General features: G+C 39.7%; 1 protein-coding gene across 3 annotated transcripts; it reads left to right on the top strand.

The window, feature by feature from the left end:
• The first annotated feature begins 15 nt into the window (after positions 1-15).
• atxn2l (ataxin 2-like) lies at positions 16-15,331 on the top strand. 3 transcript variants are annotated; one of them, XM_058770628.1, is made up of 24 exons: positions 16-241; positions 488-585; positions 1,618-1,657; positions 1,825-1,881; positions 2,255-2,326; positions 2,594-2,771; positions 2,856-2,974; positions 3,091-3,182; positions 3,672-3,899; positions 3,996-4,354; positions 4,453-4,539; positions 6,345-6,473; positions 6,556-6,624; positions 6,723-6,778; positions 9,488-9,849; positions 10,432-10,501; positions 10,590-10,739; positions 10,869-10,932; positions 13,258-13,418; positions 13,551-13,680; positions 13,782-13,891; positions 14,071-14,262; positions 14,447-14,618; positions 14,868-15,331. In XM_058770628.1, the coding sequence occupies exons 1-24, from the start codon at positions 221-223 to the stop codon at positions 14,921-14,923; spliced, it is 3,072 nt and encodes a 1,023-aa protein (XP_058626611.1). In that variant the 5' UTR covers positions 16-220; the 3' UTR covers positions 14,924-15,331. The 3 variants fall into 3 exon arrangements, with proteins under 3 accessions (XP_058626611.1, XP_058626612.1, XP_058626613.1); XM_058770629.1 differs by having other exon boundaries at positions 20-241; positions 14,071-14,253; XM_058770630.1 differs by lacking the exons at positions 16-241; positions 488-585 and adding an exon at positions 685-1,029.
• Positions 15,332-15,376: the final 45 nt, after the last annotated feature.

The following is a 15,376-nucleotide window of genomic DNA, read 5'->3' as shown; positions in this document are numbered from 1 at the left end:
TATTTAATAGAAAAATAAAGCTCATAATCTCTTCGTGTTCTGTTCGTGACAGAATATCGTACTGAACTGGACCTCGGGTTATAACGGAGATCGCGCTCGTGCGGATCGGAGAACGCTGCGGAAAACCAAGAAAAATAAGACCGCAGGCAGGCTAGTCCACCTCCTAGCTTGTCAGAGGCAACAAGGGGAATTTAGCGGGCAACTCAGTTAGCGGCTAGTTATGTCTTTTCGCCGACAGAACGTGAGTACCGCATCTAAAAATTTAACTTATATTTTTTTACAAATCATACAATCGAGAATATTAAAACTCATAATAGATTTTATGGTCCGAATATTGTCGTTCTCCATTAAGCTTTCACTTTCTTATTTAACGTAACGTGCTAGTAAACCCGCTAGCCATCAGCTAGACTCTTAAATATAACGTTACGTAAATTTGCCCAATGCTTAATTTGTGTCAGTATTTAAAAATCGTTGTGCTTTCTGCCAGCAACCTGGACCCGGCGGCCGCAAAACATCCAATGGAACTTCAGGGTCAATGGCTTCTTCAGTTCCGGGGAGCAACTCTAACAGACCCACCCCGGGAAGGTAACGCACAAGTTGGGCTGCCCCGCTCAGAAAGTCCGCGGATTGGTATTTTAACACGAGGCCTACCGGTCAAAGGGGGCGTGTCCTCGGCACATACATAATCTGCTCCCTAGAACACCAATCGTTTCGAGCCTTGTTAAATTAGCAGGAGCACTAGCCAATCGCTGCGAAGGAAGTTTGAGTGACACGATTTTGGGCCAATGATGGAAGACATTGCGGCAATCGATACACATCCGCCCAGAAATAATGTTGTCAACCAATAGAATTTAGATTTTAATTGACTGCCATGTTTTCCAGCTTATGGCTGCTCTCGGAGGCGGGTCATCAGCGGTGTTTTGTTGTTGTTTTCCGATCCCATATGATTCTGTATTGTGCTCGACTTTCAACTTGAGCCATTTTAGGCAGCCGCCTGCGAAGAAGAGCCGGGATGCATGTGACAAAAAAGTACAAACATTCGTATTTCCTAATCGATTTGATTGATTGTAGCGAGGGGCGCGAAATGTGTACGTTTGCACACGTTAATGTCAAGCTGTTTGTCTTGTCTTCGATACGGCATTTGCTTGTGGGGTTAGCCAGCTCCGATAACCCGCTTTGCGGTCTTACGCAATTAAAGCACGCGCTTGGTTGCCTTTGTTTACACATTGACATTGCAAAATAATATTGTGTCATGATGTGCTATCAAATTCAGTCCGATCGTTATTTTGTTACTCGTGTCTGATTGTCCTTTTGTTTTACCACGCGCTTCGCGGTGTTGTAATTGTTGTCCTTACATTTAACAGTAGAGCAATGCCTGAAACCGGGGCTGTGCTTCACATTCTAGTTAACTGCACGCATACACGGCAAATTTGTCCACGGATTTGAGATAGATAATATATACAATACATTTTTAAAACACAGAAATCTGTTATTGGTATGATTGTTCGTCTTTTGAGTTCCTCTTGATTTGCATGGTACAACACACACACACACACACGTGTTTATGTAAATTATTATTTTTACTAATGGTTTTCTTTTCCTTTTTTTTCCATGAAGAAACAGAAACTCTGTGAAGACTCCCTCACAGTCACCACCTGTACGTAAAAGCTTGTAAATTTTTAGACTCTTGGTTTTCCATTTTAGGATTATTAGATGTCTTTAGTATCCTCTATTTTACTGTATTTTGTGACCACCAGAGCTCAAAGATGTTTGTATGTACTTTTTTTTCTTTTCTTTTCTTTTTTTTTCTTTTTTATTTTTAAGGTGTTTGAGGGTGTGTACAACAACTCACGGATGCTCCATTTTCTCACAGCCGTGGTGGTGAGTTTTGGCATGAAATAATTTGTTCACCTTTGTTTATTTGATGGCTGTTGAAAACACCATTCTTTGATAACTCCAATTTAATGGTTTGCAGACTTTTTGACTCCAGGGCCCACAAGATTATTCGAAGGGCCCGTGACTTGCTTGTGATTTACTGGATAAGAATCAGTATCAATTTATGTCCTAGCTTGTCTAGACCGTAGTAACCCGGTTTCGACAAGGGGAAAAAAGAAGGGAGGGTGAATTAAAAAAATAAAATAAAAAATTCTTGATTTTTAGTTGGTATGAATCACACAAAACCAAAACATCTTCTCTAATTTGTTTTCAGCATTAAGCAATAAAATACTTGACATGTATGCAATCTTTTCCTCAGGGCTCCAGATGTGATGTTATGGTGAAGAACGGCAGTATGTATGAGGGAATCTTCAAGACATTAAGCTCACGTGTAAGTCAGTCATTACAAATCTACTGACAATTTGCTTTCTGAATCTTATGTTTAAAATGGCTGATCTTAACTATATTTGAATACCTGAAATCTAGAATCATAGGCTTCGTTCACACTGGAACCAGTTCAGATTTATCCAGATTTGATCTTTGATATTGACTAATTTATTTTTATTTATTTAATTTATTTATTTTTTGTGGCCTATCTGAACACAGCCTCGTGAAGTTTAACATATGATCAAGTCTCACTCAGTATCTATGTTTTTAGTGTGAGCTGGCAGTGGACGCAGTGCACAAAGTCAAAAATGAAGAAGGAGATGGAGGCGGTGGCGGAGGCACACCAGTCCATCCCAGGAGAGAGGAGATCACGGACACCATGATCTTTGGCCCTAATGACCTGGTCACTATGATCTGCAGAGATGTGGACCTCAACTATGCTACCAGAGGTGTGTATATGACTCTGTAGACGTAGTATACATGTGTAGTGTTGTTAAATATAGAAATGTAAGGCTTTGTGTGCATTTTTTCAGACACTTTTACAGACTCTGCAATTGGTTCAAGAATAAATGGTGACCACAGAGAGAAGGTCCTTCAAAGGTGGGATGGTGGCGATAGCAACGGAGAAAATTTTGACCTAGATGCAGATACAGTGAGTTCCACCAACATGCTTGTATATCAAATCATATGTGATCAAGTTAGTGTATTTTTATTTTCTTTAGGTCGCACATGCTTAAAGCTTTTTACCTGCCATTTTCTGTCTTTCAGTCTAATGGCTGGGATGCCAGCGAGATGTTCCGCTTCAATGAGGAGACATATGGGGTGAAGTCCACCTATGACTCCAGTCTCTCCATGTACACGTACGTTGATGTTCTGTCAGAATGTTTGAAGTGGAAAAGCCTTCTGTCCTTCAAACAGGGCTTCCATGGTTCCTTAAATTCAATCAAACTGAATTTAAGACTCAAGTAAAATGTCTTAAATATCCTACGTAGTCTTATCTTAAGAGGTCTTAAATTTGAGCATGGAAAAAGATAAATCATGATACGGCTTAATGCATATATGTACTGAAAAGATACTTTGTGTATTTTAATATTCATTTTAGTACTTTTTTATTATTATTTTAACAAAAAAACACACAGACACTGGTTTGAGTTCACAGAGGTTGCCCCTTAGCGGTGAATCACTAAGTCACATTTCAAAACTGTTATGGCATAACAAAGCCTTGTTTACTGAAGTCACAGTATGCACCTGCGAATATGCGCAGGTCTTAAGATTAAAAAAAAAAAACTGCTCAGATCCTGCTTTAAGAAATCAAGTAAACATCACGTTCTGTTGCCTATCTCCTCTAGGGTTCCTCTGGAGCGGGGCAGCTCTGAGGGCTTCAGACAGCGAGAAGCTCGAGCCGCCCGATTGGCCAATGAGATTGAGGGCAGTCTGCAGTATCGCCACCGGGTGGCGCTGGAGAATGACGAGGGACGAACAGAGGAAGACAAATACAGCGCTGTGCTTCGGGACAGAGAACGTGATGGAGGAGAAAGAGGAAGAGATAGTCCTGGGTTCTCCAGTGCTGGGACCAGGTTTGAAACAGTCTTTCTCTTTCTTTTCATCACTATCTCATCTAGTCTTTCTCCTTGGTATACTGATGATCATTGCTTTCTGTATCTTTGTTTTAGGGAGGGCAAGTACATTCCTCTACCCCAGAGGGCAAGGGAGAGAGAAATGGGAGTTTCTGGCAGGGGCGAAAGAGGAGGAGCTGTATCCACCCTGCCTAATCGAGCAAATAGACCTGGCCCCTCAAGCTCCTCACCTAGACCCCTCCCCTCTGGTAGTGGTCAGACCCTTCCTCCCGCTGATAGGAGCAGTCCTCTGTCCGTCAGAGGAGGATACTCTGCACACCAATCACAGAGCAGCCCGCCTACACAGCCCCGCCCCTCAGAGGCGGGTCACTCCAGCCCTCCTTCCCCACACACACTCCCACATTCGCTCTCACACCCACAGTCTCTCTCAGACTCGGCCCGACCTGTCAATGGAGGTAAGTTGTGTGTGTTGTGTGCGAGAGAACTGTCGTTTTTGATGTTTGTGATGGTTTCCGCCCTGTGTTTTAATGAACATTGTATAAATCTCTTATAGTGTCATCCAGAATGTCACCCAAGTCTCAAAGGCCTGGACAGACCAACAGAAACCTGCGTACCTCAAACTCTCACTCCTCCCCTTCAGGTTAAAATGCACACAATAGACCCACACGTTCAATCAAGCTTTGTGGTCTCTTTGAAGTTGTTAACACATGGTTATCTTCAGCCTTTAATTTTGTCCGTTGTTGTGCACTTTATATTTTACAGTGGGTTACTAATGACTACATACAATCTGCTGCAAAAATGCAACCTTTTTCTTATATTACTTCATAGATGCAAATGAGTAAGATCTTCAAGTGTGTTTATAGTTCAGCAGTGATTTTATTCCCTTTTAATTCAATTATGCTCGTTTCAGTCACTTAATATTAGTATTGTAATATTAGGATTATTTGTTAGACAATAATCCATTTGTCACAGGTCTTTGTTTAACAACGTTATACTGTACTTTTAAAAAGTTTGATATATGTAATAAGGTTGCATTTGATCAAACGTACAGTAAAAAGAGTAATATTGTAAAATTAGTATTCTAAAATAACTGTTTTGTATTTTAATATGTAATTTACCATTACTCCAGTCTAGATAATCATTCAAAACTCATTCCAATATGATGATTTGGTGCTCAGGAAACTGTTGTGGTTGTTGTTACGATTATTGATGTTAAAAACAATTGTGCTGCTTAATATTTTTGTGGAAACCGTGATCCTGTTTCCAGGCTTCCTTGAATTAGGGGTGTGCAATTTATATATATATATATATATATATATATATGTATGTATGTGTCTGCGACAATATCGTAATTGTTGTTTTAACGATGTGTAATTTGACTGAGTATTTTGCAAAAACTAAACCGAACACTTACGGAGTGCATGCTTGCATTACGTGATGAAGTCTAGACTAGAGCGCGTGCGCATTTAGTGTGTTCTTTCACTGCATGATTCAGTCTAATAAAATGCACTAAGAATGATCACAAAATTCAAGATAGGGGGGCAGAAAATCTCCTGTGGTTAAAACCACATGAAGACTGCGTTTTTTTTTTTTTTTTTTTTTTTTTCAAATAAGCATAATTACAAATGTGATATTGATTTTATACAAGAGTTCAATAAACAAGTAAAATTAAGAGACTTACGTTTTAGACACCATATTGCCATATTGTTTTTGCTCCATTTCGCCAACAAAAATAGTTCCAAACAGCTACAGCACTGTTTTGCATCTCTGAGCAACAGGACAATGTTGTTTCATTCCTGAATGAATCAACCATTTTAAATGATTCGGTTCAGTCGCAATGTCTCTGATGTAAATGCATCTAAATGGCTATTCACATGCAACTTCTGCAAAGATTAATTTTGTTGATACTGGTTTCATTTGTTGGGTAACAGCCTAAATGTCTTATTCTAATTGACTGATTAAATGTAACAATTTGATTCAAAAGAGGCACACTTTTAGAAAAAAAATGGCTTTATTAAAGGTAAAATTGCCCATAAAAGGTACAAATGAATTTAAACTTATATGAAAAGATTAATTTCTATCACTGATGTGAACTGACCACACAGAATATGAAGAATATCAAAAACTGCAGCTGTCCACGGTAGTCAGATATCAGCACAAAAACACACTCTGCAAAATATCGTCTAATTATCGTTATCCAAAAAATATCGAGATATAATTTTTTTTTTTTTTCAATATCGCACACCCCTACCTTGAATATAAAGTTCAAGAGAATAGTTATTTGAAATAGAAGTCTTTTGTAACATTATAGTTATCTTATCACCTCTTGATCAGTTAAATGCATCCTTCATGAATTGAAAATGATTGAAAGGATAGTGTATTTCCAACCTCTGTTCCCTTTTTTTTAATAGTAATTAACATGATTACCTTTCTCTCTCTCTCCAGTCTCTCGTTCCCCAAAACCAGATGCTCCTTCCCAGGACTCTCTGGCTAATCCTACCTACTTGGATACCTCTTCGGTTACTATGGTGACCCCCAAACCCACTGGCCCCACCCCTCTGTTCACTGTAGATGGTGAGATGTTATACATTTGAGTGGTTACACACTGTTAATTGTATATGCGTCCAACTATCTGACTCTCTTCCTGTCACTTCAGTGAATGAAATCCTGTCAAAGGAAAGGACGGAGAGTCCAGCTAGTCCTCTGGAGGGCAAGAGCGGCAAAAGTAATCCTGAAGTTGTATTACTCTTTCAGTAATTTCATTATATGTGCTTTTCATTTAGCTAAAAATGTTCTTCTCTCTTTTTTTCATGGTCCCTTTAGTCCAGCAGAGAACACAACACCTTGAGGAGCTTCGCAAGTTTTGTAATGATTTTAGGGTAAGTGTCATAGTCTTGTTTGTTTGTTTGTTTTTTTTCTTTTAATTGAGCCAGAATAGGTGTTTGGAAGTGGTTGATCTCATTTGACTTGTTTCAGCCAGTAAGCAACCACTAGTAATGCCTTAACAATCACTCCAAACACCCTAGCAATGGCCTGCCAAGCACCTAGTAATGCACTGGGAACAACCCAGAACACCATACGGTGCAACAGTCGGGTTATTTAAACTTATTTTTAAGATAATTGTTTAACAGCAGAATTTGTGGTGAAAATGACATTGCCCATGTAGAAAATCCCACCAATCAGAGAGCCGTGATATGTATATTTGCATATATCTTGCAATAAACTCAAAATTAGGGATGTCGGATACCTAATTAATCGCATCCAAAATAAAAGTTTGTGTTTGCATAATGTCTACTGTGTATATTTATGTGTGTGTATATGTGTGTGTGTGTTTATATAAATGCACCCAGTACAGACACACGTCATGCTAACACAAACTTATTTTGGATGTGATTAACCATGATTAATCGATTTGACAGCCCTACACAATATTTTTACTAGGGCTGCAGCTAACGATTATTTTTACTGTCGACTAATCTATTGATTTATTTTTCAATTAATCGATTTATTATTTTCTTATCAGTTGAATAATTCTTTAGTTAAACTATCAATAAATAATAACAGTAACTTCTGCTATTAATCTTTTAATATTTTATACAAACATTTTCTCATAATGAATACTTTACAAAAAATAAAGAGAGAAAAAAGAAAATGACAATAAATAAATAAAAAATAACAAAAGAGAAATAACAATAAATAATTAAAAATACAAATGAAAGGGAGAAAGTGTTACATAAATAATAAGAGAAAAATAACAAATAATTAATACAAAATAAAAATTAAAGAAAGAAAGAGAATAACAGGGCAGTGATACAATAAAATCAATATAAATGCACTTTATGGCTGCATTCACAGTTACTGCTTGGGACTGACAGCAGTTGCTTACAGGTGAGAGACTTGAAATGTTTTATTTATTCAGCAGATTAAAACATCTGCTTCAATACATCACTGTATGAATGAACAGCTGAAGTCACAACCGCATTCAGGACACTAGAGCGACAGAATCAAAAATGGAGTCATAACACCAGGATGTTTTATCACAGTTGACAGCCCGTTTTTAAATAAATGAGCCTAGGCGAGGCTTGTCCAATCCATCAGTTAAACGACTAACAATGACTTTAAATGCTTTGTTAGCGAGTGCAGAGAGCGTGTTTGGTTCGTGCGTCTCAGAGCTCGCACGATCGCGCCCAAGGCACTGACGGCAGCTCCAGTGGATCTTCAGATGAACGCAAATCATTTCTCCGTCTCTGTGGGTGAATTAAACCTGTCATGATTATATAGGCAACTTGATGTTCCGTTCATTCAGCACAGCTTTGAATGCGAGAATGCGGTTGGGAATCTTGACAATGTAAAGGCGTCAGTTTGGCTATATTTATATGCGGTTCTGATGGTCGTATAATAATAAAGTGCTCTATGAACGCAAGTCTATGAAGTGATGTTGCCATACTAGCCTTTACCTTCTGCTCTAGAGTCTTGTTTTGTGTTAACCATGGCAGAAAAACAGTCTTAAGTAGGGATAACTGCAGGCTCGCGCAATTGGCTAAAGGTGCGACGCATCGACACATCCCATGCTAATCGACGTATTTTCATAATCGACATAATCGATGACGTCGACGAATCGCTGCAGCCCTAATTTTTACCATTGTTTTTAATTGTTGTCATTCATAATGCTTCATGAGAATGTAGTTCCCCTCACTGAAGTCGATAAGTGCGCATACTTTTTAAATACTTGTTTGGTTTTTGCACGGCGTATAACATTAACAAGATTTTACAGGGTTGATTCACCACAAAATGAAAATGTTGTCATTAATCACTTACCCTCGTGTCATTCCAAACACATAAAAGCTTTGTTCATCTTCGGAACACAATTTAAGATATTTTGGATGAAAACCGGGAGGCTTGTGACTAGGCCTGGCGATATGGCCAAAATAATTATCACGATAAATGTCAAATCTTTATTTCTTTCAAGTTTAAAGGCAGAATTTTGCTCCAAAAGCTTAGTGCTCGCGTGACAGAGTAAATGCGTCCGCTCTAGTGAGCTCACGCCACGCAGCACTTTGAACTTTGATCTGAGCGGATAAACGGTCCGTGTGGTGCGATTCAAATAAGTCGCGCTGTTTCGTTCCGCTTTTGGTGGATAAACATTATAGCGAACATTTATCGAACTCTTCATCGTTTTATTGAGGGAAATTATATCGCGATAATTATCGTTATCGAATTATCGCCCAGCCCTAGTTGTGACTGTTCTATTGACTGCCAAGTAAGTAACAGTCAAGGCCCAGAAAAGTATGAAAGACATCGTCAAAATAGTCCATCTGCCATCAGTGGTTCAACCTGAATTTAATGAAGCGATGAGAATACTTTCTGTATGCAAAGAAAACAAAAATAACCACTTTATTCAACAAATCGTCTCCTCCGTGTCACTGTAGCGCCATTTTGGAGATTATCCACTGAACGCAAACTGCGTACGCTGTTCTGTGTCAGCCACACCGCACGGATACGTGTTCTTTTATTTACTCTTTGATTTGAACGAAAACGGCGTATCTATAGTTTAAATTGTTTTTTTTCCCCCTCTATTCTGATTTTAGCTTCCATCTAGCTCCACCCTTTCCAGCCCCAAAACTCCGACCACGGACTCTGCTCAAGCAAACCCCGCCCACAATACACAAACAGACCCCGCCCCTCTAACAGAAGCTAAAACAGCCCCACCCACAACTCCGACCACAGAGCTTCCAGCAGAGGAGAGAAGTAGAGAGACAAATGCAGAGGGGGCGGCGACCACCACCCCTCCACCAGCCACACCCATCTCTGCACCCTCTGCCCTGTCTGGCCCTGCCATGCAAAATCCAACTGCGGAAGGGCAAACATCAGGGACGCCCCAACCTGCAAGGACCCCAGGCAGTGAGGAGGGCAAACCTGATGCCTCTGAGAGACCAGAGGGCATGGCTGAGTGAGTAGAACTTTAGTTGGTAAAGTCGTCACAACTGGCAGCTACTAGTTTGTAGCATATTAAGGGCAAATTCCAAACGGAAGTGAGCATCCCTATGCAGTATTTTATTTAAATGCGGTCTAATTGTCTTATTTACTATTAAACTTTTTTTTTCAAACTAAACTTGCTTACAATAGTCTTAAATCATATTTCTATCATTGACGAAAATATTTTGTATTACATTAAAATAAAGACTAGTTTAATTAGTTTATTCTACTTGCGTTTGTATGTAAAGTCAAAATAAACCCCAACTTTGCTTTAAAATGCATCGCAAGATCTCCTAACTGAATATTATACATATTTATACATATACATTATCACAAACGGAAATCACTTCCGTGAAGTGACCATCGCATGTTCCCTTCCCTAACGGACTTCTGGAAGGGCCCTTCGTGAAGGGATTCAATTGTTCACTTTCGTTTGGAACGTCCCTACAAATGACGTCCCCTTCCCGAAGTGGCCTACATGGGCGCAAAAAAGCCATTTGGAATTCGCCCCAAGTCTGTTGGTAATTAATGCAATTCATAATGTTTTCCAACGCAGTCAAGTGAAGAAATCTACACTCAACCCCAACGCCAAAGAGTTTAATCCCACCAAGGCTCCTCTCAGCATGGTGAGAGCACTGTTTTTCCCTATCAAGTTTCCTCTATATAGCTGTTAAAACTTTAAATGTGCCAAGCCAAGGTGTCATGTCTTTGCAGGTGAAGCCCTCAGCCACTCCCACCCCGCCACGACCAACTCCCCCCAGCCCCACGGTGATGTTGCAGCCCCCGCCAGGCCAGGGAGCCATTTACAACACTCAGTACCTGAGCTATATGTCACCCATACAGATACAGGGCCACTCTGTTCAGGTCTCTATCCCTGCTGCTCATGGATAACTTTAGACAAAATTTAAGAATTTTATAGAGTGGTTTGCAAATTGGAATATTTTATTAATTTTTTACCCTCTCTGCCTCGTTCTTCCGCTTTCCTTTTATTAGGCACCTCAGATGTACCCATATTCCATGACAACTGTCAGTCAAGGGAAGTACCAAAGAACAAAAGGTAATGCTTATATTATGTTTCTTTAGTTGTACAAATTATGTAAATGATACTTGTATAAACTTTTTTTCTGTTTAGTTTATCATATAAATATTAACAACAGTAATAAGGTCTGAAACCTTTTAGATGATGATGATGATTATTATTAAACAGCAGGGCAAGCAATTTTAAATATAGGGCTTATTTTAAATACTTTTTCGTTTAAAAAAAAAAAATTAAGTTTAAATTTTTTTTCAAATTATTATTATTTAATAAAATGGTAATTTTATTTAGGGGTGTCCCCGACTAAGGATTTTCGTAGTCGAATCGGTATTTTCGAATCTTGCCGATAGTCGAATCATATATTTTTGGGGCGGGGCAAAATACATTACCAAGAGTCAAGTCAGACATTCGACAGTCATAATTAGCCTACTGACAGTAACATACAGGGAAAATATGTAATGGTTGCCTCGCAGATACAAAAATAATGTTTTATGTTTTGATTAAAAATTGGTTAACGTTAAACGTTTTTAACAACAGTGCTCTCATTATAACGTTATATATATATGACAGTAGTTAATCTGCATTTCTGTTTTGAGCTGCGCGCGCTGAAGATGACCGGTTGAATGAAGCATCTGTTAGCAGGTTTTTAATCAATGGGATTTAACTCATCTCATATAGAATACGCCTCGTTATTTATACAACATAATATAAATATTACAACTTATAGGCTATCTGCACGAAATGCCCTGAATGAATGCACATAAACGTGTCTGCTCGGCTCTGAATGAACTCTTTTTGTGGATGAGTTGATGTCACTGCACCTGCTGCGGCCGTACCATGGCCGCAGCAGGTGCAGTGATATTACGCAGCGCCTGAAAGTAGTCCCCAGCTAGGTACCTAGTTATAATATAGCTGGGGACTACTTTCAGGCGCTACGTAATATCACTGCGCCATGGTACGGCAGCAAAGTTCCTTGATTATTACGCCGGAATGAGAGTATAGTTCCTAGCCAAATCGGCCTAGAAAATCGCAACTTTTAATTTTCTGCCGGTCTTAGTACACAATATAACTACAGAAGAGTCACATTTTAAATAGGACAAATATCGAAACTCTTTGGTCATTTTTGAACGCGATGCTACTGGTCTAATCGGATTCAATGATCTATGCTAAGCTATGCTAAAAGTGCTATCGCCAGACCCGGAGATCGGCTGAATGGATTCAAAAACGGTAAAACTCAACTTATTAACTCTGGGGGAGTTGGAGAATGAGCCTATTTCCAAAAAAAGTGGAGTGTTCCTTTAAAGCATGTACTCTTTAGGTTAGGAAAGTACACACTTTTGAGTGTGTAATAGAGTAAGCTTTGGGACATACTATCACTTCATACAGTTGCATCTTTATCGGACCACTCTGACGCATAGTTGCACGCACACTGTAAACTGGCCTGTCACTCATCTTGTCACAGTTAACATCCTCCACATTTAATTTAGTTTAAAAAATGCCACAAAGTCTTTGTTAAAAAAAAAAAAGTTAATGGCCAAACATGTTTATAAAAGTTCACATTGTTGTTGCAGATGAAATATAACACAGATAAGATAAATATTTTTTTTACCAGGTTAAATTGATTATTAGTAACTCAAACTTCTTCATCTAGCCTTTCTACTTAACCGTTGGTTGTGCACATGCGCCATGTTTGTAGTTTCCTTTAGTTCTGATCTGGATCTTTTGCCAATTCACAATTGATTGTGGGCAGTAGGCCTTTATCGCACGGGATTGTTGTGATTTATGTAATATTCAGCACAGATACAGCTAGAGACACCAAACTCCCTTTATAATCATTAATTGTGTATTGTGAATCCAAGGAAGATGGTTTTGTGATATTCCCATGTATATTTCCTGACTTAAACAGGAGCGCGCCATACTGTGTGTGTTATTACAGAACTGCAAGAAAACAATACAAACAGCATATCACATTAAAGAGCATTTCAGTTAGCCAAAAAGCTTAAAATATTAATTACTCCCCCCTCATGTCGTTCCAAACCCGTAAGACCTTCATTCATCTTCGGAACACAGATTAAGGTTTTGTTTTTGTTTTGTTTTTTTTAAATCCGAGAGCTCTCAGACCCTCCATAGACGGCAATGTTACTGTCACGATCAGGTCCAGAAACGTAGCTAGGACATTGTTAAAATAGTCCATGTGACATCAGTGGTTCAACCATAATTTTATGAAGCAACGAGAATACTTTTTATATTTTATTTTTTATTCTAATCTCACATACCATTTAGGATGGATAGTATGAACATTGGGCCGCGGGGTCATACTCGTGTTACTTTCTTCACCTGTCTCAGGTTCTGTGGTGACTCCTCGTCCAGACCACAGCTCTTCAGCGCCCCCTATGCTCCAGGCTGCGGCATCAGCAGCAGGACCTCCTTTGGTGGCATCTCCTTACCCTACCTCGTATCTGCAGTACAACCAGGTCATACAAGCAATGCCCCACTACCCTGGACAGGTACCAGCCTACACGATTTCAGTAGAACAAATGAATCTAGTATGTTCTCAAACACGCAGATTTTATTTTAAATTAAGTTCATTGTCGTCATCTCTTTTTAAAAAAAGAAACTTATTTCTCTCTCTGTCTTAGATGTATTCTATGCTCCAGGGTGGACCACGAATGCTTGGATCAGGAGGGCACCCACAGACCCTGGGTCCCCCAGGCCCCCAATACCCTGGTCAAACTGAAGGACCACCAGCCCCTCAGCAGGGGATGTATGGTAAGGTGTTTTTTTTTATCATAGACTGGATTTAGTTCATTGTGTATATAATTCTTGTACGGTGTTATCAACTGTTCTCTCTCTCTCTCTCTCTTCTTCAGCTCCACAGTCATTCTCTCATCACTCTGGTTCCATCCATCATCCTCAGCCCTCCAGCACCCCCACAGGCAACCAGCCGCCCCCTCAACACCCCGCCCCCAGTCCAGGACAGGTACATCCGCCTGCCAGTCAACCAATCCACCTAAAACTGGCATATCAACTACACATCTTTTCCATAAACTCCCACTCAAAGAACTTTCACTAAATACTTCTACAAAAGATCCCCTAAAATTTCACAAGCTGTCAATAATTATACTAAATATGTACTGTATTGACTTCTTCTTCTTATAGTCTGGTCAGTCTGGTCCTCAGCCTCAGTCTTTGTATCACTCTGGGCCGCTGTCAGCCCCCACGCCCCCTAACCTGCCTCCAGGGCACAGCTCGCCACAGGCCTCCTACTCCCTTCAGGGCTACAGCCTGTCGGGACACCAGCCCCTGCCTCACCCCTACTCCTCTCTAGGACAGCTGACACAGGTGATGATCGTAAGCGCGCACAAAACACATCCATATGTGACTGGGGAAAAAATAAACCGGATTACTTTAAAAATTAATAGAATAATATATTACTGTTTTTATGTTTGGTGTTAGGTGGGTTAAACATCTGAATCATTACCAAGTGTTCTGTAAACAAATCTTTTTTTTATTTTTTTGTTCATCATTCTTTCAGACCCATGTTCCAGGTGCTCTCTCGGGTCCTCACCACGCAGGAGGTCATGGCCCTCCACCTGTGATGTTGCTTCATGCCCCACCTCCCCCTCAGCAGGGTTCTGGCCCCCAGCATGGGCCTCCTCCACCCCAGCAGGGACCCCACCAGCACTACACCTACATTGGACCTCAGGGTGAGTTTCTTGCAAACAAACAAAAAAAAAACCAAACAAGTTTGTTTGTTGCAGTCAAGTAATTTGTGCCCTGAAAGCTACAAGCTTACAGAATCCAATCCCCAGTTGAACATTAGATCTAACTGATATTTAAAACACAGCAGTGTGCAAATGCATTTACCAAGATTTTATTTGTATTACTTTTATTATTCAGTTATTAATTTGCATGATTACAAATGAGTAATTTGTGTATTTCTCTGCTCCCATCAGTGCCAGTGCAGGCTCATCCTTCCCAGCAGATTCCATTCCACCCTTCTGGAAACTGACAGAGCGGCAGAGACTGAAACTGTGCAGATCACCACAGTGTGACAGCACGCCCCATCTGGATCTCCTGTGTGATCGCATATTCGTTTGTACATAATATCCAACCGAACAGATTTTGTTTTAGATACCTCTGGCAAGACTGAATGTGCTTGTTTTATTTTTTTCCCCCCTTTTTGTTATTTTTAATTTGAGTGGACGGGGACACATAGTGTCGAAAGCAGAAAGAGGGAACGAGTGAGCGTGTAAGACGAAACAAAAACGGAAAGAATGAGGGACATTTTTATAAAGATACAATGACCTCTCCCTTTGTCCTTCAACCCCCTTATTAAATAAGCAAATAATAAATGGTTAAAAAAAAAAAGAACAAAAAAATACAAAAAAAGTGTATAAAAATAAATTTTTAAACTCTCCTTTTGTCTCGTGTTTTGAATGTTGTTGTTGTTGTTTTTTACCAC

Source organism: Onychostoma macrolepis, chromosome 03, assembly GCF_012432095.1.
Source record: "Onychostoma macrolepis isolate SWU-2019 chromosome 03, ASM1243209v1, whole genome shotgun sequence".
Taxonomy (NCBI): Eukaryota; Metazoa; Chordata; class Actinopteri; order Cypriniformes; family Cyprinidae; genus Onychostoma; species Onychostoma macrolepis.
This window is presented reverse-complemented; position numbering and strand designations above follow the sequence as displayed.

Excerpts from the sequence above, each read along its gene's own strand:
- atxn2l (XM_058770628.1), top strand. The coding sequence starts at position 221 with ATGTCTTTTCGCCGACAGAAC. Across the intron at positions 3,183-3,671 it reads TCCAGTCTCTCCATGTACAC|GGTTCCTCTGGAGCGGGGCA; the intron begins GTACGTTGATGT and ends TATCTCCTCTAG. Across the intron at positions 6,779-9,487 it reads AGTTTTGTAATGATTTTAGG|CTTCCATCTAGCTCCACCCT; the intron begins GTAAGTGTCATA and ends TTCTGATTTTAG.